We start from the raw sequence: 27,917 nt of genomic DNA on the forward strand, positions 1-27,917 counted from the left end.
ACATAATTACAGTTTATTCTCATAATATGTTTCAATGTAATCTTTTATTTCCTGACTTAGCAAGTAATGTTATGCATTAATGCATTATATGCATTGCAGTTTAAGTAAGCTTAAGTATGCTTGACTCTGACGCCTGACTCTGATACCTGACTGATCCTGACTCTAATGCCTGATTCTTATACCTCTGACAACTGAGACTTGACGTAATATGTTATAATTCTTGGTGTTTGAAGAAGAAAACATAACTTAACTGGCCTTTAAACAAAACACGTTTTGTTCTGACACACAATACTTTTCTTGAGCACTGACAACTAAAAATGACGTACTGTATTGTATGAGGATGTCCTAAAATGATACTGTATTGTATGAGGATGTCCTCATATGATTTCTCTGAATATACTGTGAACAGTGTAGGAAACAGAAAAGTGTACAATGGGTTTACAATATATTTTAATTTACTATTATTATTATTATTATTATTATTATTATCTATTACTATTGATCATTATTACCATACTTATCATGTGAAGCATCATATTAATGTGACACAACAGGAATTTGTCACTGAGATTTTTTAAAACTTAAATCTATTTTAAATATATATTTAATCAATTATTTCTTTCTTTTACATTGGCTAATAATCTGTAAAAAAAACTGCACAAAAAAATAAATAAAAATCAATGAATTAAAACACCAATTTAATGGGATACGGTTTGTATTATATTAATTTTTCTTTCAATAAATATTCAATATTTATTTTCAGTTGTGTGAATGTTCCACAGAAGCGGCAACAGGTATCCCAATTACCTATGTTACCATGGTAACGCACAGAGGAAGTGACGTCTGGGTTTGCCGACGGCGCAGGGTGTTCTGATTGGAGGGATTTTGTCGAGGGACGTTTCCTTAACTGACATTCCCTGCACAGGGAACAGGAATCACATTTTAAATTGTGGAAAGGAGGATACCTGTGAGACTGTGTGCGACAGCTCACCTGCAGTAATGCATTTAACCACACAATACTGCCCCCTGCTGGAGAGTTACTAGTTCAACTTTACTGTTGTGCAAGGCAAAAAAGGCAATTCAGTGTATGCTGTTTTCAATTATCATTTCGAAAAAAAGGGGAAAAAACCTTTACTGTTGTGCGAACAAAAACAAAAGAAAAAAAAAGTGTATGGACTGCCATTAGTCAGAATGAGGCCCAGAAGTTGATTGACAGCTGTATTGCCGAGCTCTTGAAAAAGAAGTATCAACATTGCAAATATTGACTCTTTGCATAAACTTAATATAATTGTCAACTAAAGCTTTTGACACGTTGTAATTATACTTTAGTATACAATAGTAACATCTGACAAAAAGATGTAGAAACGCTGAAGCAGCACACTTTGTGAAAATTAATATTTGTGTCATTTTCAAAACTTTTGTCCAAGGCTGTACTTTTGTTTTTTAAAAATATATAATTCAGAATATTATGATGCCAATAAACTTCCACAGTTTCAGCCGTGAACGCAAAGCACGCAGTACAGCGCATGCGCACGTTCACTTCAGCGTCTGTCTGCCTCACAGGCAGTTTGAAACTATGGCGGCGACGCGGTGTTTATCCATAACAGAGCGCTGGATCCGGGACGAGTTAAACCTCCAACACCAGTGTTTAGGTGAGTTGCGCTTCGAAACGCATGATAGACATTTTGAACACGTCTTCTGAACTTTCTACAAGAACAATACATAATAAAGCGACACTCTTTATTAACTTAATTAAATCCCTGCTTATCCTTTTAGCTTAGCCACTGTTGCTAATTTCTTACTGTTTTGTTGTTTATTATTCTCTCTCTCTCTCTTACACACACACACACAGCGGATGTGCGGTCACTTCGTCTGCCAGGAACAAACGGAACAGACAAAATAGTAAATCTGGGAATTTCTCTCAAGAACTTTGTTCGCTTAAAAAGTCTGGATCTTTCTCATAACGCCTTGGTTTCAGTAGAGGTGAGTTTCCTGATAGTTTTATAATATTTAAAGGTTTAAATTAATCTAAACAATAATAAACAATAATAATGAATGTAAAATTATTTTAATAACTGAATATGTAGGGGCCTCCGAGTGGCGTAGTGGTAAAGTGCTCGCCCTATCATCCGGAGATCCGATCCCCGGGTGATGCTGTTACCTGTCACAGCCGGAGGCCTAGAGAGAGCTGATTGGCCGAGCTCTCTCAGAGGGGCGGGATGAGAGGTACTTGCGCCCCCACATTAATCACGGCTCTACAGCCAATCAGGGGCGTCTGTGAGGTCGCGCACGCGAAAGGAGCGGCTAGCGTTTTCCTCCGAGTGTGTTACTCCGCCCCTAACGGTGCGTGAGTGAGCAGTTCGAAAAGATGCGGTCGGCTGACGTCACGCGGTTCGGAGGAAACACGTGATCGTCTTCGGCCCTCCCGGCTGAATGGTAGTAGTAGTAGCCTTAATGTGGGAGCCCCCTAGTGACGGGGAGGAATTGGCCACGACTAAATTAGGGAGAAAAACTGAATATGTAAACGACAATTAAAATATTTATCGAGAAAACAATTTGTATAACATGATATAAAACATTCCAGTTCCTCTATAATCCTACAGGTGGCACACTCTAAACTATTTACACATTCCCATGTAGCACAGCATCGTGTGTGTTAGGAGTGAAATACAGTGGAACTGTGGATTGCGAGAAACGCAGTTTGCGAGTGTTCCGCAAGAAGAGCAAAGATTTTTTATAAATCTTGACTTAAAATACAAGCAAGTTTTGGTTTACAAGTATCATGTATCACGCATGCGCTTCCTGTTTTGACGCCGAGTGTCACGTGATCACAACTGAGCCAATGTTTTTTCTTTCTCTTGCGCTGTGGAATTATGGGTAATCATGGGTCTTAGTGCACGTCTCTCACTGGTATAATCAACATCTGTGCACGCATTTTTCCCTCAGCCTATCATTATGTGTGTGCGCGCGTGTAATTTGACAGCGTGCCGGTTCACACACTTTCTCTCTCGCCTTTGGTGTGTGTTTATGATCCAGCATGGTGTCAAATTACACTGATAACGACAGACCCAAACACACACACACACACACACAGCATCTGCGCGCATAAACGGAAACGCTTATCTGTTGAGATTCATTTTTCCTTTTTTTTAAAGGTAAAGTGCAGGTTAATTTATTTTATGTTTACTTTATTTTTTGTATTAATTATTTTTATGTATTTATTTCTTTAGGCTGTGGAACGAATAATTTGAGTTTTCATTATTTCTTATGGGAAAATTTAATTTGGTTTACGAGTGTTTTGGAATACGCTTCCGGAACGAATTATGCTCGTAATTCAAGGTTCACCAGTACTGTTTTTGCAAAGTTTGTTTGGGATGAGGGCTGGGAATCACTAGTCACCTCCCAATATGAAATTATCACGATACCGACAGGCGGGTGCTGATTCAATAAAAATTACTATTCTACAAGTATCACGATTTTATAAATATTCCGATTCGATATTACATTTTTCCCCTACTTTGTTACAATTTTAAACCTTTCAAAAAAGTAAAATTATTAACTAAATGTAGCCTGTTCTTTATAACATTAGTTTTCTGATTTAAAAACCAAGTGTGGCATTTAAACAAATCAAAATAACTACAGATACAAGAGTTTAACATTTAGCTAAGCAACATGTATCTCTGTCATCTGCCATAATTATTATTTCTAAACAAACTTGGCAAATAAGTTTTGGCAAAAAAATTCACTCCTACCACATGGGATGAAAATCTGTAAATAGATCAGTGCACCTCCTGTAGGATTATAAAGAAAGGGTAACATTTTAACCTCCAAAGTCTCAAACCTCAACCTGAGAGTGAGTGCACGGGTTGAGTGGCCAAATTAACTAAAAACCAGCCAAACCTATAACCGGTTCATTTCTGTTATGAATTAATTTTGGAGTCAGTGTGGCGATACCTAAATAGCCACACAAAAGAATTGCGATTCATAACAGATTAGATTTTTTAAAGTTTACTGTGTGTGTGTGTGTGTGTGTGTGTATACATACATGTATAGTTCAGTGTAATCATCACTAGACTTTTGCACAGTACTGTCAGATCAAAATTCTAAATTTCAGTTGTTGGCAAAATGTTCTGTAATATGAAAAAGCACATTTGGGATGAGGTTCGGTTGGAACATAATTAATTTTAGGCAGCTTATCTGCTTGGTGCGTCAAATAACACTACCTTATTGATAACAGCAAAACCTATCATGGACCATATTATATATAAATTTTAAGTCAAAGATGATTCTGTGATGCTGTGTGTAATTTAATTCCTTTCTCACTGCGTTTTCCAGGGCATTCTGCATTTAAAGTTGCTTGAGAACTTGAATCTGTACTTCAACAGAATCTCCTCTCTTCAGGATGTCCTGTCTTTAGGCAGCCTTCAAAATCTAAAAGAGCTGGATCTAAGACTGAATCCCGCTGTGGAAAGAGATCCCCATTACCGCCTGCACTTAGTCCAGGCAATCTCCAAGCTTCGCAAACTCGGTCTGTTTTCTCACTACACTATGTAGATACTCAGGTTGGTTTTGGATATACCGTATGGAAATGCAAAGTTTATTTATCGTGTTCTCACCCTAACAGACGACTGTCCTGTGAGGGACAGAGAGAGAAAAGTGGCACTCATGCACTTCTCTGCAGAGTCGGGACTGGAGTCTAGTCAGAAATCTCCACTTTCTGTAATGGAGATAAGGAACAGGTGAGTCTATATTTACTAATTAGATGATGAAGAGATGAACTGATCACAAAAATACAGCCATAGAAATTTTAGAACAGTGTGCATCCTTAATTTAAATGGCAAATTATTCTAAGATACAAATTAGCAGAAATACTATAACATATAAATGTTGAGAGTATTATTCGTCTGATGTCCCCTGCCCCAAACACACACTTGCACAGGAGCAGCAATCCGAGGATTGCCGCAGTGAACAAGATAATGATGTCAAAGCTCATGTTTCGTGAGGGTAATGAGGAAACAGTGCTAAATCACAACTTTAAAAGAAATAGGAATATTTTAACACAAGAAGTTTGTGCTGAAAAAAGCTGCAAACCAGAATCTGCTCATTTACAAGGTAAAGAAGTGACTTCATTGCTAAATTGCTATTCTTGCTGATTTCTTTTTGAAAATTCTTGTCTGGAATATATTATTAAGAGAAAATATAATTTTAATATGTTATTTTTCTGGTTAGAAAATCCCTCTGAAATCCGAAATCGAATCAGTGGTTATGATTCAGGATTATTGTCTTCACAGGAAGAGGTGCCTCTCATTTTATTTGTAATATTATAATGGAATTTGGTGATTAGTAATGCATCATAATAATGTAATAAACCAAGTAATAACGGTTAATTTTTTCATTTAGGAATTTCAGTTTAAACTTAAGAAATGCCATGAAGCTGGTGAGTATAATTCATACTTTATTAAAAAAATGTGTCCACAAGAGGGCATTCTCTTCCTTAGTCAGAACACAAGTAGTGCTTTGGTACTGTATGTGGCAGTCTGGTGTCTCAAAATATTGGAGTGATACTTGAGTCATAAAACTTGAAGCCAAAATGTACCATGTTGTTTAGTTTCATAACTATAAACAAATGTTTTTTGACGTTTTACAACTACCAGAGACTCGCCACACTATCAGGCCGCGGCACCTGAAAGACGCTCCCAGAGTCACCTTTGATGAACCGTCTGTAAAAAGATGCACTTCTTTTAGCATACAGAAAACACCCTTCAGAATACAGGCGGAAGGTTATTTCACACCAAACCCCAGCAACAAAAATGGCTCTTCACAAGGTATTTATGTTTGCCGTTGAAACAGTGTACAGTGGAGCCTTGGATTACGAGCATAATTCGTTCCGGAAGTGGGCTCGTATTCCAAAACACTCGTTAAACAAAGCAAATTTTCTTTGAAAAAAATTGCTCCAGAGCAGTGCTTATATGTAGAGCAGAGAGAAAGAGTGTGTGTGTGAGAAAATGGATCTTTAACCTCTTTCTCCTTTGCTTTACACGCACGCACACACGTGTTGTAATAAACAGTACAAACGCATACAAACACAAAATAAAAGATGTTTTTGCACACACACATGGTTACAGTGTTATAGTAAACAGTAGACGCATGCACGGATGTTGATTATACCAGTAAGAGACGCGCACTAAGACCTAGCAGGGGACATGATTACCCACAATACCCACAAAAAAAGAGAAAAAAACATTGGCTTAGTTGCGATCACGTGACGCTTTGCGTCAAAACAAGAAGTGCATGCGCGATACATGATACTCGGTACTCATAAACCAAGACTTTTTCGTTTTCCAAGTGAAAATTTAATAAAGATCTTTGCTCGTCTTGCGGAAAACTTGCAAACCGCATTACTCGCAATTCGAGGTTCCACTGTATTTGTTTTTATAAATCATAAAATATGTAATGGTAATATTTTAATAGTTTATCTTTTAATAGGAAGCTGAACAGCTGAAAACCTTAAAAAAAATTTAATATGTTAAAAAATTGATGTCAAGCTTTGCAACAGTTCTGCTATTGAAGCTTTATTTTTGGTCATGCATTTCTATACAGTATTTCTAATAATTATATCTCGACTCTAAACATGAAACATGTCTAAAATATTTTCAGTCCCCTGTCGTGCACAGTATCGTATACTGTATATTTGATACAGACACGCTTTTTGACATGTCAGCATTCTGTAGATGCTGCCTGAGTATACTAACTAGAAATTCAAATGAAATGGGCAGATTTAAGATTGGTGACATTGGATCTGGCAAGCCAGCCACGATGTCGTGTGATGTCAGTGTTTAAAGGCTCGGGATGAGGATTACAACATATGAGACATATTTACAGGGACTCGTATATCGGAACTTGATCAGCCATATTTTAAAAACCATCGAGGGTAATCTCCCTTCCAGTTCATCCCAAAGGTCCTCAATGGGGTTGAGGTCAGGGCCCTGTGTTAGGACCAGTCAAGTTCTTCTACTTATGACACCATATCTTTATAGTCCTTGCTTGGTGCACAGGCATGTTGTAATAGAAAAGGGCATTCACCAAACTGTTGCTACAAATTTGGAAGCATAGCATTGTCCAAGATGTCTTGATATGCTGCGGCAGTAAGATTGCTCTTCATTGGAGATAAGGGGCCTAATTGAAACACCTGAATTTAATAATTAACAGGTTTGGCCAAATACTTTCTTCCATATATATTTATTTTTTTACACTATTTTACTGGAGTGTTGGATGTCTCCTTCTCAATGGTTCATGACGCAGAATAATCCATGGGTGTTAAAAGTACTGTATGTAGAAGAATTATGATTGTTCATACAGATCAATCTTAACTTAGTTACAAAAGCATGCGTAGTAAAAGTTTCAGTATTTGGTCTTCAGTGATCCAGTGACAACCATATCTTTACAGCCCTTTACAGTATGTCTTAAAAAGTAAAAAAAAAACTACACAGGATAGTAATAATTATTAACAATGTTTGTTTGTTTGTGTGTGTGTGTGTAGTGCACGCTGTACGGATGGAACAAGAGGTCACTAACGGGAAAAGCGAGGTGACCACTCTGAGAGAGGAGATCCGATTGTTGAGCGATCAGATAAATGTACAGAAGAGAGAACATCAGTCAGAGGTGCGGAGGCTTTCCGAGCAGCTGAAGCAGGCACACAGGAACATCGTAAGCATTTCCGTATCCAAAGCGTTTCCATTCCATATAACATTGCGCTAAGGATGTAATGTGGAACAGTCTTATGTATGTGTGTGCATCTTTTTGAACAGGAGCATTGCGATCAGGAGTTGAGGAGCGTTTTGGAGGAGAATGTGTCTCTGCAGAAACAGCTGATCAGATTAGAGCAGCAGCTCCTTTCCGATAAACTGAGGGAAATGCCGAACTCGCATTGCTGAGGTGATTTAAGTTTAGCCAGCTGCTCGAACGTGCTTATCTCATACACATCAGCTTTTAATTTTTTTTTACCTTAAAATGTGTAGTAATCTTTTCATTGCGTGGAATTGTTTCTATGATGGCTTAGTCATTTGAGAATAGCAAGGAAAGGGTTTGACTCATTTCGCTTGGTGAAGCTCATGTGAAACCTATCTTTCTCACGCACACATTTCTTGAGCCGAACAGATGAAATGATGTCATTCGCACTTGGCCAAAATTAGACCCTGTATCAGTTCTCTCAGACAAGGCTTGTTTTTGTCCAAAGGCTGGCAGAAATTAAAGCAGCAACCGCACGCAATATACTGAAGCGAACAATTGATCTCTCACTGTAATGTCAATTTGGGGGAATATTAATTCATTAATTCAGCAAACATGCTAACAGTGAGTTAAAAAAAAAAGAGTAAGGTAATAAAAGCCATTTGCCATCTGATATAACCCATTATTTTATGACAAACTATTTCATTTTATGAAGGAAAAAAACAAAACGAAACCCAATAGCATGACCATTCTTTTTTTTTTTCTTTTTTATTCTGAACAATTCTACAACACACAGGCAAGTTAAAAATCTGTCGAACGTTACCTACGTTACACATGACATGCAGCAGGGCACTGTAACACATAGAAAAATAGTTATATGAAAAATAAGACAACATCTTGTTCCTCGAAACGGGAGGGTTTACAGTATTCGGCGTCGAAAGCACACAAAACAGCAACCATCTGTTAAAGGTACAATAACAATAGTTCAAACTTGCTATAAATATGAGTCACTTTCCAAGCAGGAGCGAACAGGAACAGTGTGACACTACACCGGAAAATAGAATTTCTGTAGAAGAATATGTCTATACATGCTGCCCTCGTTCTTTCGGGAAACCCGCTGCATAGTTTTTTGCCCCAATTAAAACAGTGTGTTAATCATCTTAAACAAGAATTCCAAAGGGGCTGACAAATAAATACCACATAGTCCCTCTGCATGAGCAGAGCAAATGTTTCAATTAAGGTTTCGTTCATTGTCAGTATGTTGATTTATAAATAAAACAGACTTACGCTGTTGAATATTTAGTTCTTTCTTATTTATTTATTTATTTATTTTTTGATAAGAGTACCAATTTCTGTTTTCTGTATGAAGGTTGACCATCACCTGTGTATGTAATGATGGAACATTTAAAAGGGGATCCTTAGACCTCGGGACTAATATTAAAGGTTCTTTCATGTCACTTGGCTGAAACGCAGACATTGTAAACATTGTTCATTAGACTGGAAAAATTGCACATGCTAAAAGGTGCCGTCATATCAAATCAGGTATCAAAGTCGCACAGTTGAGATTTACGCTAAAATTCACGTCTTCAATTTGGGCCGAAATCGCTTGATTTAACCATCTCATCTTCCTGATCCTTCAACAGAATTGAGAAAGTTTTAGTCCTGAAAATTGTTTCAAAGCAGTTTAATAAACACTATCCAAACTCGGTACTCCAGTTGTGATAGAAAAACATGCATTTATTTATTTATTTTTAATAAAGGTCGGAGGGTTCCCTCCTTCTTACTTCATCACGGAATCTTCATTTAAATCTTCAACAGAGATTTCTGAGGCGATCCTTGTAAAAAAAAAAAAAAAAAAAAAGTCGCACTGGTTATATCTCAACAACCGGACATGATACAGTAATGAACTTGGTATGAAAAGACCAAGTTGTTGTATAACCACTCCAAATCACCCAAAATGTGCCTTAATACCCGATTTGATGTCACGAGCCACACAGAGTCTCTCAACTCTGAAACCACAGTAAAGGATTTAATAAAGCGAGTTAATTTTGGAGAACTTTGTAAATATACTTTATAAGTATTAAACAGACTTTAAAAACATAACTAAAAAACATACTGTATCTATACGTATTTCTAAACAACTTTAGTGCTCGATCAAAAAAATTTTTTAGTTAAACTTTGAAATGAAATTTCATGTTATTCGATGCAATATCATTAGCTTCCATTTAAGAGGAGTCTACATGAGTAAGCGTCATATTGAGACCTGTGACGGGCGTCTTAATGTCTTTAAAACGGGAAGAAGTTTAACAGACATTTTTATCAGACGATCACAAATATCATGCATCACAAGGTTTTAAAGGTTCAATATTTTTTTAGGTACATCTACCACAAAATGCCACATCACAGTCATTAGCGAGCTAACAGTAGCAAGATAGATAACTATGGTTAAGGTAAATTGTTGTGATGCTGCCATATGCTAAAGTTTTTGACTGGCTGGATGAATTTAACAGTAATATAAGGCAATTTGGAGTCAGGGCTGATCAGGGAGTAATGACGGTTGTGCATAGTAGCATAGGCAGTAAATAGTTCCTAAAAACCAATCCCATAATCCACTCCTGACTTCCTGCTGTCTGACATCAGTGCTTTATTTTAAGTGATGGGTGTCGACGTAGAAGAAAATGACGTGTATCAGCCAGTGTATCATATCATTATGCCATCAAGCGTTAGCATAAAAACACAATTATAAATATTTATTAATAATTTCAACCCTATATAGTGGACAGAAACATTAACCATATATTATTATATCTATAAAATTTCAATCACCACTGGTGACGGAAACAAACCGAGCAGAGCGTACGAGCCGTCGAATTCGGTGACTATTTGAGAGCGTATGCATAAACTCACAATATCAGTAGACGTTAGCTCAGGGATTCTGAATAGGGCACACTAGGCTTATACCAAAAAAGAAAAAAGAAGTCAATCAAACCCGTACAAGCCTGATCACAAGCAAAGACGCACCATAAAACACACAAGTAAAAAGGGCAGTATTAAACATTGTGAAAGAACTGTAAAGCTAAAACATTTTTGTTTTATATTTTGTGCCAGATAGCATAAAGTTCACAAATAATGATGTCCAAAAAAAAAAAAAAAAAAAAATCCTACTAGTGTAATAGGAGGTCTGATCAAAAAGTCAAAAGGAATTTTCAGGGTTTGATAAAAATGTATTGATATGCATTGATTATTTTGCATTTTTGTGAGCATGAATTTATTTTAGGTTAATTTTACATATTGGTTGCAGTTGCAATCAGCTATACTTAAATTATAATTTTTTTAAATAAATCTTATATATATATATATATATATATATATATATATATACATATATAAATTTATGTTTGCATTTGAGTTGGTAAAATGTTGCTGTTCCTGTGAAATCCTAAACTATTTACGCAGGTCGGATCAAATTTTTTAGCATTGTAACAAAATCTGAATAAAATTAAATCTCAAATCGTGACTATTTATAAAATCAGGATGCTAACAAAATCTGCACCTAGGTATTGTGATAATATGGTATCAGGTGATACATCCCTGGTGATTCCTGTCCCTAATGAATAGTTTCTCTTTATTCTCATTGTTAATTATTAATGTTTTGATCTGGTGTGTATCAGTGTATCACGGCTCTCATTAAAACCATTTTCACATAAAAACTGTAAGATTTTCTGAACCACGCTTTGTTCCTGGGAGAACTTCCACCCAGAGCAGTACACTGCCTCTACTGTATACTCCTCTCTGTAACAGATAAGAACCTTTTGACAAGACCTACTATGTCCTACTGTAGACATTTTATCAAACATGTTATGGTTCCTTCTGTTTAGTGTTTTCCTTGCTGAGATCCATATTAAAATGGATCTAAAATTTCAGAGTACGATGATAATCTTCATTATTGATGAGGAATGTATCAGCCGGCTGCGTCTCTTGTCTGTCGATGTAAACGGTGTTCCAGGTCGCCAACGGCGCAGGAAACGGAAATCTCTTTCACAGAAAATAAACGATGCATATAAACAAACAGAAATGGCAAATAGGATCCTGTTGTGCTTTTTTTCTTTTTCTTTTTTCCGCTGCCTTGCCTGTTGATGGAACAAGGGGAACTCTCACATGGGTTTTTGTTGTGGTTTGCCCTGGACTTTCTTCTCGTATGAGCCCGCATGTTTGTAGCCTGAGACGTAGCCGGACGTGTCGGGCATATCGACGCGGCCCGCCTTGCCTTTCCCGCGGCCTGCCTGGTCGAAGCGCTCCTTGTGAGATCCTGTGAACTTGGTGGTGTCGGTCAATCGGGACACGGTGGGAGATGCCACGGCTCTCTGAGAGGGTAGAAAAACAGATGTTCATGAACACGACCATATCACGCAATTGATTTTGTGACAATCATGCAGATATTGCATGATTGTTGCTAACCCTAACCCTGCTGTGTTCTGCATTCTTTCTGTATTTCACTAAAATCACATTTAATGTTCCAACTAATAACTAAAATCTAATATTTGTCACTGTTTTGTCTTTGTGCATTCGGGAAAATCTGTTCTGTTCTGTGGCGGTGATTACCGTGACTCCAGATATAATTGGCGACTTCCCTTCAATCAGCTTGAAGACCTCCTCTGCTGCCTCTTCACTGGTTTTATCTTTGAAACGCTTCCTGGCCAACTCAGAAAGGGCCTCCCTGAACTGGCTGTACGTGATGGTGCGGGCAGTCTTGTTCCTACAAAAAGTTATGTATACAAAAAAAGAGCAACAAAATTGACGACTGCATTATGACACAACTAAAATAAATACAAGCATAGTTGTTTAAAATAGAAGTTATTCCTTTGGGTTGCTGTCATATTTATGTACCAGCTTGTTTTTAGAAATGCAATCTTGTTTATTTTAAGAGTGATGGTTTGGCTAACTTGTGTGTAGCGTCTCTTTTAGAAAATAAAGGGAAAATCTTTCACAATTCTGTTTATACTGTATGTTTAAATATATATGCCTTTTTCTTTTTAAAACCTTAATCGCCAGGAGAGCATAAAACCTTGGTCATAAAAAATAGTGGTCCAATGTAAAAGGCACACATTTAAAGCAGCCAACAGTATTTAGAGCCGTGTTTATGAAATCTTAGAGACTGACAAGCAAAAAGACCACGCCTTCTTTACTGGAAAGGACTCTCACAGAGACCACGCCTCCTTCACTGGAAAGGACTATCACAGAGACCACGCCTCCTTCACTGGAAAGGACTATCACAGAGACCACGCCTTCTTTACTGGAAAGGACTCTCACAGAGACCACGCCTCCTTCACTGGAAAGGACTCTTACAGAGGCCACGCCTCCTTCACTGGAAATGACTCTCAGAGGCCACGCCTCCTTTACTGGAAATGACTCTAAGGCCGCGCCTCCTTCACTGGAAATGACTTACAGAGGCCGCGCCTCCTTCACTGGAAATGACTCTCTTAGAGGCCACGCCTCCTTCACTGGAAATGACTCTCTTAGAGGCCACGCCTCCTTCACTGGAAAGGACTCTCAGAGGCCACGCCTCCTTCACTGGAAATGACTCACAGAGGCCACGCCTCCTTCACTGGAAATGACTCACAGAGGCCACGCCTCCTTCACTGGAAATGACTCTTACCGAGGCCACACCTCCTTCACTGGAAATGACTCACAGAGGCCACGCCTCCTTCACTGGAAATGACTCTTACAGAGGCCACACCTCCTTCACTGGAAAGGACAGACACGGGCCATGCCTCCTTCCCTAAAAAATAGACCCAGGTGCCATGCCCCCTTACCTAAAAATGGGAGCGGCCACACCTCCTTCCCTGACAGTGGAATCACAGACACTAATGTTGCACCTCCTTCACTGGAACTGTGAGACACAGAGGCCACGCCTCCTTCACTGCAAACGACAAAGACAATGAAGCTACGCCTTCTTCACTGTAATTGACGGCCACAGCGACCGCGTCGCCTTCACATACCCTGACAGACACAGAGGAACTCAGTTTGTATTATTCTGTTTCAGTAACTCGCGTGTGTGTGAACTGTGTTTCCAAGGAGATTGGAATCTATAATAAACACAACCATGTGTGATAACACAAACACGCTGAGTCTGAGAACTTCCCTGTTCCACACTGCAGGACGAGAGAACCCTCTGTTATTCTGAAAAAGTTTGCACGAGCAGATAAAATCTTAAATAAAGTCATTTATTATTTATCTAATGATCTTTATTAGCATTTTGAGAAATTTGAGTTCCTTCCTTAGTCTCTCTTCCTGAAAAGCTTTTGTCTCTTAAAGATTAGCATAAAAAGTGCATAGTAACACACGTACACAAACAGCCATTGCCGTGGTGATTAATCACCCAAACAAAAGCCCAGCGTCTCCCTCATTACCCCGGCTGTCATGGCAACCAGCTCGGGTAAACACGCCCCCTTTTTTTGGTTTATTATTAATTCGAGCTCTCGGGTAAGCGGGCAGTTTTGTTTGGGTGATCCTTCAGTGCTCCATTCCTCTCGGCCTGCTGCGTGCTGCCTAATGGCAGAGAGGGAATTCAGCTATTCACAGCAGGCTGAATGTGATGGTGTGTGTGTGAGAGGAAGAGTGAGAGGCTCATATTGATGTTCACAGATTACCTAAATCTAAAGCATTACCTAAAGCATTGTGAAGAACTTTGATGACGCTTTCAAGAAACTCCGTTCTAAACAGTTGAAGCTGTTGACTTACAAATTTAGATTCCGGTAATGTTTGCGTATGAACGTTTCCTTTCTTTTTTCTTTTTCTTTTTTTTTTTACAAATTGTAGGATGATGGAAAACTTAAATGACAGCTGCGGTATAGGAGTGGCAACGGGGAAGGTAAACACGATGAACATTAAAAATATCTGAATTGGTTTACCACAAGCTCACACAAAAAGGTGAACAAAAAGAAAGTTTCTAATTACATGATCTCATTTTCTGACTGAAGCAGATAATAGCAGGTCTATATTTAGGGGAACTTCAGCATATAATCTGAAATGTGGGTGTCGAGCTGGCAACCTGACCCCTTCAGTGATGGTCACAGAAAGGACGTATTGTGCGTGTGTGTGTGTGTCTGGTTTTTTTTTCATTACCAAAGGTCTGCCAGTCAATCTTAACGAAGCCTTATATAACATGTCTTTCATGTGCAAAGGCAAAACCTTAAATGTTTTCTTTACATAAAATTAAAAAAACAAACAAACTTGTTCCTAATAATAAAAAATGTGCTTGCTTGTTCATACTTTATGCATAAAGATCATAACTGTTGTCTAGTCTTTAGGTAAAAATAGTACATTCTTCAACGCACAACATCGTATGTACTGTTTCTCCTGCTGCTTTACGATTACAACTCATTTTCTTACGGCAGGGATCCACAATGACCGCTCATCTCAAAATGTAAATATTTTAAACATATTTAAAGCGTTTTTTTTTTTTTTTTGGAGAAGGTAATCCCATAATTTTGTTTAACAAAGTAGAGCTCCAGAAACCCTTTTAAAAACCGCAATGGAGAGGTTTGATTCATCTCAAGATCTGCAAGCTCTAGCGAGACGGCAGCCTTACTTGACTTTTGAGAAGACGATGTCTACGTCTGTCAGGGTGATGGTTTTTCCGTCAATGACGCCGCAGTCCTTGCACAACTTGGACCAGTTCTTGCCGTGCATGTCCTTGCCGGTGGCTCGGGTGTCTCCGTGGATGGCGAAGCGTTTGAAAGCCTCTTCTAGTGGTGTGAGCTCTACAGGTGTTCTGGAGCCGGCTGCTCCTTCGCTCGTCCCGTTCGACTCTGTGGAGAGACGCTTGGCTCGCTCTCTGGAGTGCTCGCTGGGAGCACGTAGTGGTGTGCTGTTTGGTGTGGGGTGCTTAGCGCTCTGGACTTTAAACTCTTCCATGGTGCTGAAAGGAAAGATGAAATAAAGGGATTTACTGTTACATAATGAAAACAAGCACAATGAAAAGCTCTTCTTCAGAGCTGCGCTCAGTGCATAATGTTTTTGAGGACATGGCACCGCTGCAGCAGAGGGAGTCAAGGTCCTAGTTTAGGACACTAGGAGTGGAAGTTTGCTCATGCAAGCTTCGGATCAGTAGCCCAATGTCTACTGAGCCTACTGATCCACTGCCTCCTCAGCCACCATTCTGATGGTAATCATGTACCACACTTCCACTTCCTGTATCCTGGTACAGTCTCGCTTTACAACTTGACCTCAGAATTTTAGATTCAGTCCCAAAATGGTAACTATATGTCCAGTCGCAAATCATTAACCAATCCGGAAGGCTAGTACACAAAGGGTGACTATTGCTCATATAGTGGCTTAACACGCTGAGAGGAGAGCACTAACCCCATACTCTTTTATATAATTAAGCATACAGATAAACACCTGACTCTAGTTAAAAAGAACTGTAACCTTGAGGGTTAAGGGCCATGCTTAAGAGCCGGGTTGTTGCAGCTTGGCGTTGTTGGGATTTGAACTCATGAGCTCAGAATTCCAATGGCTTACCCAATAAGCTACCATTAGTAGATTAGTTTTAATATATACTAGTTAATTAACGTTTATGCACCATTTAAATTCTGACTAGTCTAAATTCTAATACAGATCTGATGTTTGCAGAGCTGTTTAAACCATTGTTTTTACTTTATTACATAATCAGTGGTTAAAGGGTGAGAGCCAAGCCATCCATGTCACACATATAAGAGGATTCTGTTCTTTTGGACATCTCCTCACAGCTGGCTGAGAGATTTGGTGGATAAGTATCTGCCTGTATTTCTTAGCATTGAGGACACCATTAATCCTGACCAAATCTTTGATAATAAAAATTGTAGGAATTCATGCTCTGTAAACTACAGTGCTTTGACCTACATGTTCAAAAATAGAAATGTTAATGGTTCATTTTTTTATATCAATAAAAAAATGGAAAATAAAGGAACAGAAGAGAAATCAAAATCAAATCAGTATTTGCTGTAACCATGCTTTGCTGGCAAAACCAGAATTAATGATATTAGTTTAAAACGAGGTAGGTTGTTCCAAACATCTTGGAAAACTAACCACAGACCGTCTGCCTCAAATCCTTCTGCCACTTCCATGTACTTCCAAACTGACTGATGATATTGAAATCAGGGCCCTGTGTGGGCCAATCAATCACTTGAAAGGACTCCTTGTCCTCCTCTACGCTGAAGTACAGTGGTACCATAGAATAAGGATTTATCTGTTTTTAATGTGAAATTTCTTATTGCGAACTGCATTTTCCCATTGGAAATAATGTAAATGCAGATAATCCGTTCCAGCACCCCAAACAAATTACCAATTTCCAACAGTATATTTTTGCATATAAAAACAATCAAAAAACATTTAGAAAGAATGAAGTAAAATATGAAATAAAACCTCACTCATTTAATTTTTGATTTCTCTTGGTACGGACTGCTTTAAAAACGAAACTGAAAGTGGATCCGTTTTTTCCTTCTTGCTGCCGTCCTTGCTTACATCCTTGGGACACATGGTGCTGTGTCGCCACTACATCTTACACAAAATGAAACACAAACATTTTTTTTTCAAATCTTGCAAAAATGTAACCCCAAACTTGCAAGGAACCTCCACCATGCTTGACTGTTGCCGGCATACACTTGTATTGTATTGTACCACTCTTCAGCTCTCATCAGTCCAGAGCACCTGCTGCCATTTTTCTGTACCCTACTACCTATGTTTAGTCGAGTCGCTTTTGGTCCGCAATTCTTTCATGAAGACCAGGTCTGGCCAGACTTCTCCAAACAGTAGATGGGTGTACCTTGGTGCCCAGTGGTTTCCACCAGTTCTTTGCTGATTGCACTGCTGGACATAATTAAGTTTTCTTGGCCAACCACTGCCTCTACAGTCCTTAACAGCCGTTTCTTTGTGCTTCTTCCTGATACACCAGTCTGCTTTGCAATCATTGCCTGACAGAAACCTTGCCGATGCTCCATCGGCATGTATATCTTGTTGCTGTGCACAGTCAGACCTGTGGCAGGAAATCTGTGTCTTCCACAACCTCACCTTAGTAGCAGAGTTTCTCACGCAGTTTGAATTCTCCTACACAGCTGTTTCTGTTTCAGTCAATGACTGTATTTTAACCTACATAAGAAGTTGATTATTATCAGCACCTGCTTGGTGCTGATAATAATCATACACCTGACTCTGATCCTACAAAATCCCTGACTTTGTACAAGTGGGCAAGTATAAGAATTGATGCCTGGTTTGATTAGATTTTTCGTCTGAATTTTCAATTTGTAAATTGATAAATAATTTAAATATATATTTTTGGAAGCATTCTTACTCTACAGCATTTTTTCACACCTGGCTTCAACTTTCGCACCATACCGTACATGCTAAATGGTTTTACTGTTGCATCACTCGGAACATCCCTTCTTCACTAAACATACGGTATACTTATCACTATTCTGCTGTCGTTATGTCACCGTATCATTTTAGTAATAAGTGCAGCAGCAGCATTGTATCTGCGCTGTACGAAGAGGTACGAATATGACCAAAGGAGACAACAGAAAACAAAACAATAGAGCGATTGGACTTGGAATATGAGACGTGACTGAATGAGCAGAAATGCTCTGCCACTGAGACGAGCCACTATTAATAGCCTATTAATAATATGGAATAATCTGCTTAGCGATCTAAGTGTGAGCAGATGGACACTCGAACCACGTAAAGCATTTTCCTTCACGGGATACGGCAGACCTACTGTATAGGGGCAATGAAACATAGGGAGTCCTGACATTTATAACAGCATTGTTCGCATTGCTTACTGCTGCTGCTGTGGTGAGGAAAAATAAACTGACTGGAAGTATTACTGGGAAAAAAAGAAATGCTTAAAGGACAAGTATCACACTTGCACACACATACAGTAAAATAAAAAATAAAAAAATAAAGTCTTACTTTGTCCTTAGAGGTCCCTTTTCACTCTCCGTCCTCCTCTCAGTGTGGCTCAGGTCAGCGTCTTGTCTCTCTTTCCCCGTGCAGCTACAACAGCAACAGCAAAGATCCCTTATTCAGATTGTGCGAGCAAAGTACGATTGTGCCAGACAGATTTTCACTTTCACATTGACTGAAACCTCAGACGTGCGGGTTTGATTTATGACAGGCACTCAGTACTGCACACGCCACAGCTTGTAGTATAAACAGCTTAACAATAAGTTCCATAGACTATTTCAAATTTATAGATATGTAAAGAGGACAAAAAAAACAACCTCCCAAGAACAGCCGTGTCTGTTCACAAGTGAGACGGAGAGCAGACCACAGAAATGAGTTGTAACGTAAGAAAATCAACCACAAACAAATCCACTCCTCATAGTGTAAGAAAATCAGCCGCAAGCAAATCAGCGCTTGCTAACCTAAGGAAATCAGCCGAAGCAGAACCATGCCACAGCGTTCGATCTGCACAGAAGAGATGTGTGCGTTTCACTGGAGTTCGCAATTTACATGACTGAATAAAAGTTCATTTTTATTCAGTTTCGCATAAAGCTTCATTTTCATTACTTTGATCGAAAAACCTTTCATTGAAGTTATATAAAGAATTCCAGAATCTAAAACATTTTCCTCAAATATTGGTAAATTCTAACGTCTTAGAATTGCTGGTAATGCTTTAAAAATTGTATACTGTTAGTCAGTTTTGAGGAAGTGACGTTTAAATTTAATGTCTGAAATGGTGTTTAAGTCAAACCAGGATTTTTGATTAAAAGTCTAGAGAGTAAAAACTCCCTCTATTTCTCTCTATGTAATCCCCTAACTATGTAATAATGATTGGAATCATCAAGGTAATCTCTTTTTCGAGCCCTGATCAGACTCCCTGCATGACGTCGAAAACGCTGGCCTCCCAGGAACTCCTATAATATATCCCAAATGTGTGAAAATGGCTTGAGATGAAGTCAGGACTGTATGGTGGATGTGACAATAACTCCCAGCTGAGTACCTGTAAGGTGCAAATGGTGCTTGTGAATGATTTCCACAGACAGATGTGTCTCTTCTACAAGTTGGTGACAAGTTATCTGTTGATTTTTAGGAATCACGTGTTGCACTCGCTGAATGTTCGTGGGAACGACCGCGGTGGGCTCCGAGCCACCTCGTCTGGGATCGTCAGACGTACAGCCTTCCTTAAAACGTTTGCCTCATTCAGTTGTTCTACTGCGGTATAAGAGTTTACCAACATTACAAATTTGTTCACAAGTCCAGGTTTGACTTGAACACGACTTGTTTAATATATATAAAAAACGTGATATAATGCCATGGGCATGGGCAAATCTCTTTTGGGTATTATTTTAAAAACGTAAACTTTACAAAATCAGCACTAACAAATTACATAATTCGGGGTCCAAGCACTAAAGATGCGTGAACCCGTACCATTTTATAATTATTATTTATTTTAATGTAGATACGGTGCCAATGTCACACACGTCACCCAACCACATTACCTTTGTTCAGATGTGTTTGAATGCTTTTTTGTTTCTTTTCATTGCACATTGTAAAGCCAAATCCCAAGGCGTTTACAGAATGCATCAGGCTGCCGTCTTACATTTAGTTTTGGATTTAAACATTAAGCATTAAGCTTATTAAATTATATAAAAAAAAGAAAAACAGCAAGGTTATTGTACAGAGCAGGTTTAAGTGAATTGTTTTTTTTTCCCCCTGGTTTATTAGAAGCAGTCTTGGAAATAATCTTAAACAATATAACACTGGTTTCTTTGTAACACGCTAAGCTGCATTGTTTTGTCTTATTAACTTTGAGAGAGAGAGAGAGAGAGAGAGATGCTGGTTAAGGGGAAATGTATCGCTGCTTTATCTTAAGTGACATCAAACTATAATCTATATAAACTATAATCATTGACAAAACACAACATTAAAACCACTGGCGGTATAAGAGCACCTCTGCATGCTTTTACTGGAAAGTAATCAACGTTGGCGTAGTAACAGGAACGCCACATATGGGCCACATTACACCTCAGTCAGTGATTATTTTCCTACAACAACAGTTTTTTTTTCTTTCCTTACTTATTTAATTTGCACTGGTATTTGTTTTGTCTACGGCACTAATATTTCCTTACATGTAATACTAGTAAGAGACTCGACGTCTTTTTTCGAACAGTGTAATTCCCTTTATATAACTATTAACAACCCCATAATTCAAACAAAACACTGTCAATAAAACTGTTAAAATGTTGCTCGTGTTAGAGCGACACTTTGATCTCACGAGCAACTATCAGACTTTATTGCTGTTACAGTTACTGTCATAAAAGTGTCAAATCACCTGGCACAAGCTTACAAAGGAGGAACAGAGCATGTCTAGCACTGAATCACGTCCCGATTCATCGCTCACCTCACAGCGGCTCCCATCACACCCGACATCGCAACCCGTACGACCTCAGAGACGCCTCGCTGTCATGAAAAACCAGGAAACCAGGATAAGATATGCTTTGCTATTTCAGCACTGCAGCATTGGAGCAAGCTAGCTAGAACTTCACAAACCCACGGTTCTGCAATGACGAGCCGCTTGCCGAGGATCTCCTCCCGAACGTACGCGTAATCTCATGATCTCACTCACATTAATATAGCTCGGGCTCCTCGTGCTCCTGCAGGCTGGCACCGCTCCTTCACAAGCTCAACTGCTCTTTGTCACTCTAGCGAACAGCCTAGATGGACTAAAAGTGAGCTCCATAAGTGAAATCAATGTACAAGGGGACCCTCGAGGCCCACTTGAAGACGTCCCTATTGAAGAGCTCGGTGCATTACGGCTCATTGTAGTAAGAAACAAACCTTTATCAGTAGCGTACAAAACTAGCATTCAGTCAGAGAGACACTGTGGGTCCATTGTGCACTAAACGCGTGCATGCGCGCCCACACACACACACAAACAGATCGCGACATCGCTAACTGTCACAGGTGATGAAAGCGTAGGGGTCACAAATAACACACTTCAGTTATCAATCCTGACCATTTTAATGAAATAATTCATCCTGTTTATACAGGAGCTACCAGTTTAGCATCACTAATCCCACAGATAACAATACACAAAACATACCGCATGCTGTTAATATGGCTGCAGTAAGTAAGTTCAGCTTTTTTGTCACAAGAATATTACTGCACAGTAAAATCCTTTATACTTCATATATCTCAGTTTTATTAGTAGCCATTATACGGCGCCCCTGGAGCAGACAGGGTTAAGGGCTTTGCTCAAGGGCTTGAACCGCTGACCTTCCGATCAGTAACTCTGAGCCTTAGTACCAGTACTGAGCCTCATGATAAGTTGCATGGATATGTTTTATTTCTTTTAAACCGCAGCAATTTTTCAGCTATTTTAAAATTTCTATTTATTAATAAAATCAACACTGTTTCGTTTTTTTATTCGCTTATTCTGTACAGGGTTGACGAAGGCCCAAAGCCTATCCCATGAGGCAGGGTAAAACCTGGTGCCAATGCATCACAGGGCACACATGCTCGTTCAGGAAATCCAGGAGAGACGGGGAGAACATGCAAACTCCAGACGAATTGACCCGAGACAGGAATCGTACCCCTTGACAATAGAGGTGCGATGCCCCAGTGCCACCAATGTCTATTTAGTTAAATATCCAATCTAATGTTAAAGATTGTCAAGTTGTTTTCTTTTTCTAAAAACTGCAGTCATCCATTCTAAAGCCCTTTCCATATCAGGAAACTAAGTTATACTGTAGCTTCAACTCCGTTTCGAAGCACTGACACTGGAGACTCCTTCCAGGAATCCTGAATAAATAAGTAATTTACTTCACCATGTCAACAATATTTGGTTTTAAATCAGATAAATATACAGGGTTTACCATACCACTCTCTCTATATATAGATTACCCCACCAGTGGTAAATTTCTTTGCATAAATAAAAGTGGCATTCAAGTCAAACTGGGACTTGCGATTAAATTTCTTGTGAATGAAGGTGTAAAGACCTCAAGCAGAGTACAGTGATGAGACTTTTAGCCACAGCAGAACAGGAATAATGCACATTTTTAAAGAAGGATGTGAATGACGATCCCAAGCCAAGGTGACACGGAGACGACTACTGTCCCTCTCATGGACAGCAAGTGGACTGCCTGATCCTGGAAATTCAACCTAAAACTTGTTACCAACCTGTAGATAGACAAGTCTCTCTGTGAGAACTACACACACACACAATCATTCACAAACACCACTTGCTCATTACAGGAACTCGGGTGGGAGTTATTGCCACGTCCCGTGTCCAATCCTGACCTCGTTCCAGGCCATTTCCACATGTTTGGGCCACTAAAGGAGTTTCTGGGAGGCCTGGGTTTCAAACATGAAGCAGGCAGTCTGATCATGGCTCCAGTGTACTGAGAAAACGTTCTACCTCGATGGAAACCAAGCCCTAGAGAAACGCTGAGATAAGTGCATTAGTGTTTTTTACTCTCACAACTGTGCTCTGTTATTCTGCACAAACAAAAGTCTTGGTTCGACTCGAACACATCGCGCAATGCTCTAGCAATGGTGCTCTGAAATCTCAATGACGAAAGACGATTTTTTCAAAAAATGAATGTGACCATTACTTCATTCTCTCCATGGAAAGAGAGAGGAATAACGAGCAGTGAGAGAGAGCAGATCTCAGGAGAATGCCAGGAATCTGCACGGTGATCAGCGCATCAGTGCATGCTTACATGCATCTGCCTTCTGGAGATGCTCTGCGCAGATGAATGCTTACACAATAAATTGTCCTCTTTAAAACATCGACTATTTATAGCAGCAGTAGAAGCAGCGAGACTCGCCGTCCGCACAACGGGCGAGAATCACCAGCCGACCGCCGAGCAGTAGGGGTGGGGCCAAACTAATGATGTAACAGGTAAACAGGATGAGAGGCGAGCGTGGGTGCAGTGTCTCATCCTGGAATCTGTGATACACATACAGTGATACCACAACAACCCAACACACACACATACGTGCTAGAATAAGACCAAAATGATCCATGTTGCTGTGGTATAAGAGCAATAAATCACTTTATGTCATGCGTCGTTGATCGTTTTTCCATCACACCGCATTTTGTTCCTTATAAACTATTTTAAAGTGTATGAGGATTACTCTATGAAGTCCATCTTGTGACATACTACAGAGATTTGCTTCGGCACTGGTTAAGAAAAGTCACCGGCTATATATTTAGTCTTCTCTCTCTTGCTCTTTTGAGAAAGTACAGGCCGTGTAATGGCTCTTACAATAAGAGCCATTAATCAGACGAGGTAAGTATGACTCCACACAGTCAGGGCGTGAATGGAGACACGTCGTGCTGGTTGGTTTCTTCAATTTGAAAACACTTTTATTCTAAGGAACTTATAAAAAATTGAGAAATCACATTCGAGACATGCCAGAGCAGTGTTTTTTTTTTTTTTTTAACTTCCTTCTTTAACGTCTCAAAAGTGGCCCTTTGGCAGGGTTGGGAGCACAGAAGCTTCACTGCTAATCTACACCAGGTTTATTTTCCATGATCACAGCACACTTTATGTGATGTGTAAAGACAAGCTTCATCAGCCTGTGTTTTTTTTTTGCCATTTGTTAATTAAAGGAGATTTTGTGCTTATTATGCATTTAATGATGTGGAACATCCAACCAAGTTAGTTCCTGTTATCAGTTATGTAATAGCAGCTATAAGTGGTCTTCTTATGAGCAACCTCTTTCTTAGGGATGTACGGTACCAGTGTACTAGTAACGTGATGTGACAATAAAAGCGACAAGATATAAGAATATGCTTGTGATCTTAAGAAAATAAAACTAAAACTCTCTTTCCTGAAGACTTTTTCTGTAGCAGAAATCTTTAAACTTGATAGACTACACACTGGAACCTCCTTTTTATAAATGTGAAGTAATCATCTCCTCAATGTAATCCTCAATATATTAATGATTACAACAGGTTTTGCAATTTTGCATCAGTTCTCACTTCAATGTGACAATGAATGAGATTTGGGAATTCATTAAATATGAAGTCCATGTAATTACTGTATTTATGGACAATCACTAAATTCCATTGCTGATAACGGATCGTGCTGTTGAGTTGGGAAACAGAGACCCCCAGATGGTCCAAATGTTTTTCTTCCCCTGTCTCTTCCCAGCTGTTCAAGCAAAAATATGGACTGTCTGATGGTCCCTGTGGACTAATAGGGGTTTCAACATTCTGGAAACTCCTTTTAGTCACATGTTATTATATAAACACTTCTTTATAACACTTAAAATTCAATTATTTGTGACATGTACCTTACAGCATAGTGAAATGATTTTTTCGCTTTTCCCAGTTAGGACACAGATAGGGCTTTGCTCATGGGCTCAACTTGGCGGTGACGGGGCTTGATTCCCCAAGCATTAACCCAGAGCCTTAACCGTTTGTGTCACCACTGCTGACATTTATAAAGTAATATGGATATACAGTACCAGTCAAAAGTTTGGACACGCCTTCTAAATCAATGTTTTCGTTTTTTCAGTGATTTATTTTTAAGAAGGTCAGCTGTTCTTGCAAGCGCAGTACTGTATTGTCCACCATGATGAAACTGGTTCTCATAAAGACATTTCCAGGAAAGCAAGATGAAACCTTTATTTAGAGTTACCAAAGAGGATTATTGCACATTTTGGACACCTTCAGCATTTTTTTTTACAACAGTGTAGAAAGAAAATAAACCAGCAAAGACCATGAAGGTGTTTTGACTAGTAGTGTATATATTTTGTGGATAACTTCATACGCCAAGCCGTGCAAGACTTTATTCTGCCATCAGCAGTTTAAAATACAATGATGCCTGCTCATGCCGGGAGTCTGTGGGAGCGTACTGTAATAGTGCTTACAGTCTGTGTGGGAAGAACGGCCTTTATTTCATCCCTGTCATTCAGAGTGATGTTAATCAGTCACGGGCGCCTCTAAGCATGTCTAGAGAATAAGCTGGCATTTAACTCCAGCCACCTATGTTGCAGGAGTGGTTTGTAGAGATGCAGTTGCTGCCAGATGTGAATCAGTCAAAGCATGTTTTGGCTCTCTTAAATGGAAAATGAGATTTAGGTAGAAGGTGGGACTTCTACATAAAAGTGGGAAGAAATACAAAAAAAAGAAAAGGGGCAAAAAGTTTTCCTATGTTTTGGCTACTCGAACAGCACACCTTAAGAATGCAAAAATTTTTTCTTCAGTAAAGCGGCGCATGCTTTGGGTAAGTTCAGTCCAGTGATATTCCAGGCCACTGCACTGCAACCCAGAGCTGAAAAATCTGTCTCAGTCATTCGCAATTGTCCTAATCGACAACATGTGTATAAATAATTACATAACAAAAGCAGAGGCTTGTATAAGAATAAGGATTGTTGCATAATTCTTCAACCACTTCTGATTGGTCTTTAACCACAATTATGTTTGTTTTATTGCAGAGTCAGTCCTGGTATATTTAAAAATGTAAATTAGTTGGTTTTTTATATTTTATTTTAATGGCTTCAGATTTCACCTGTTCGCTTGCTGGACAAAAAATTATATATATAGGCCTACTCATTCGCACACTCACTGATCGTCCATACCGCATTAACCTGTATTTAGGGTTGTTGGGGGCCTGGAGCCTATCCCAGTAGACTTAGGGTACAAGGTGGGGTATACCCTGTATCATGGTATAGATGGGTACCAATCCATTGCAGGGCACACACATATACACACATTCACACACTTATTCATCCACTATGGGCAATTTGGGAGCGCCAATTAGCCTAATCTGCATGTTTTTGGATTGTGAGAGGAAACCAGACTATCCGGAGGAAACCCACCAAGTAACATGCAAACTGCATGCAGACCTACGGCGGGAATCGAACCCAAACCCTGGAGCTGCAAGGTGACAGTGTTGCCCCAATAGGGCAGTGATGGCTCAAATGGTTAAGGCTGTGGGTTACAGGGTTTCTGATCGCCCCAACACCTTAAAGCCTTGAGCAAGGCCCTTAACCCTATCTGTTCCAGTGTGATCTCAGATTCCTAAATGGGATATGCGAAAATCACAGTTTTCCTTTTTAGGGATTAGGGGTGGCTCAGTGTTTTAAGGCACTGAGTTACTGATCAGAAGGTGACCAGTTCAAGCCCCAGCTCCCCTAGGGTGCTGCTGTTGGGCCCTTGAGCAAGGCCCTGTCTGCTCGAAGGGCACAATATAATAGCCAACCCTGTGCTCAGAACCCTGCCTAGTAAAAAAAAATTTGTGACACATGGGAAGTATAAAGAATTTCACTGTGAAGTAATGTATATGTGACGAATAAAGGCTGACCTTAACTATTATTTCATATATAGTTACTATATTATAACGTCTCAGTGTCTTATATCACAGTGTCTCATAATTTAGACTAAGATATACTGTACTTACACTATCGAATGGTGAAATTATTGCAAGGTCTTGTATAAGGAATGCGTGACAGCATGTTTCTCGAATGATGTGGGTGACTATTTTTTTAATCTTTAAAAATGTGCATCAATCACATTTCAATTCACATATGTATATTTATATTTGAGTTATGCATGCATACAAGAAGAAAATAATAATGTCAATACTGTGATAAGAGCAATGCATGCTATAGAAGCGCGTGCAGGCAATGCAACTGCTCGAGGTATTACATAAGCACTAAGAAAAAAACGTCGCGTTCAAGCGGTGTTGTTGTTGTTGTTTACCGTGTGACGTAAACAATAGCGGTCAACATGCGCACGGGCTTCGCTTTACTGGAAACGCGTCCAGAATTCACTTAAGTAAGAAATGAAAGCAGTCATACAAGAATGCAAAAAACATGGCTTCTTGTAAACATTGTCGCTGATGCATAAAATTATGCATAAAATATCCCGGATGTTTATTTTTCATCCCACATTCCTGCATCCCTAATCACTGAGGGTGGAAAATAATCTCAAACAGCCTAGATCCCAGCAGGATTTTCAACATTTCTCTAAAAAAACACACAGACAAAAGCATGCATGCATTGAATTTCAGACGCACTTACGTGCAATTCCGCGCTGCTCTTCACGCCTCTTCCTTGATTATATTTCCTTCTTCTGACACATTCTCACAGCTGAGCTGTCCGCGCGAGCTCATGCACACACACACACAGTCCGCGCGCGCCTGCCCGAGCTCTCGCGCTCTGCTCTGCTCTGTCCGAGAGTCAACCGTTTGTCTTTG

The 27,917-nt window shown here is 39.3% G+C and overlaps 2 protein-coding genes across 8 annotated transcripts; one reads left to right on the forward strand and one right to left on the reverse strand.

Moving 5' to 3' along the window:
* Positions 1-1,569: 1,569 nt before the first annotated feature.
* Positions 1,570-7,967, forward strand: cep72 (centrosomal protein 72). Of its 3 annotated transcripts, none has more exons than XM_053487316.1 (8): positions 1,570-1,652; positions 1,853-1,983; positions 4,336-4,528; positions 4,625-4,739; positions 4,946-5,112; positions 5,655-5,825; positions 7,541-7,707; positions 7,809-7,967. In XM_053487316.1, exons 1-8 carry the CDS (start codon positions 1,577-1,579, stop codon positions 7,932-7,934), a joined length of 1,146 nt encoding a protein of 381 aa, XP_053343291.1. In that variant the 5' UTR covers positions 1,570-1,576; the 3' UTR covers positions 7,935-7,967. The 3 variants fall into 3 exon arrangements, with proteins under 3 accessions (XP_053343291.1, XP_053343292.1, XP_053343293.1); XM_053487317.1 differs by having other exon boundaries at positions 4,402-4,528; positions 4,940-5,112; XM_053487318.1 differs by lacking the exon at positions 4,946-5,112 and having other exon boundaries at positions 5,746-5,825.
* A 3,678-nt stretch (positions 7,968-11,645) lies between these two features.
* LOC128513929 (tubulin polymerization-promoting protein) lies at positions 11,646-27,874 on the reverse strand. 5 transcript variants are annotated; one of them, XM_053487497.1, is made up of 6 exons: positions 21,332-21,495; positions 21,107-21,165; positions 18,673-18,756; positions 15,320-15,649; positions 12,331-12,484; positions 11,646-12,092 (listed from the first exon to the last, which is right to left on the reverse strand). In XM_053487497.1, the coding sequence occupies exons 2-6, from the start codon at positions 21,133-21,135 to the stop codon at positions 11,883-11,885; spliced, it is 807 nt and encodes a 268-aa protein (XP_053343472.1). In that variant the 5' UTR covers positions 21,136-21,165; positions 21,332-21,495; the 3' UTR covers positions 11,646-11,882. The 5 variants fall into 5 exon arrangements, with proteins under 5 accessions (XP_053343472.1, XP_053343473.1, XP_053343475.1 ...); XM_053487498.1 differs by lacking the exons at positions 21,107-21,165; positions 21,332-21,495 and adding an exon at positions 27,742-27,874; XM_053487500.1 differs by lacking the exons at positions 21,107-21,165; positions 21,332-21,495 and adding an exon at positions 27,738-27,860.
* Positions 27,875-27,917: the final 43 nt, after the last annotated feature.

Source organism: Clarias gariepinus, chromosome 26 (genome assembly GCF_024256425.1).
Source record: "Clarias gariepinus isolate MV-2021 ecotype Netherlands chromosome 26, CGAR_prim_01v2, whole genome shotgun sequence".
NCBI classification, from domain to species: Eukaryota; Metazoa; Chordata; class Actinopteri; order Siluriformes; family Clariidae; genus Clarias; species Clarias gariepinus.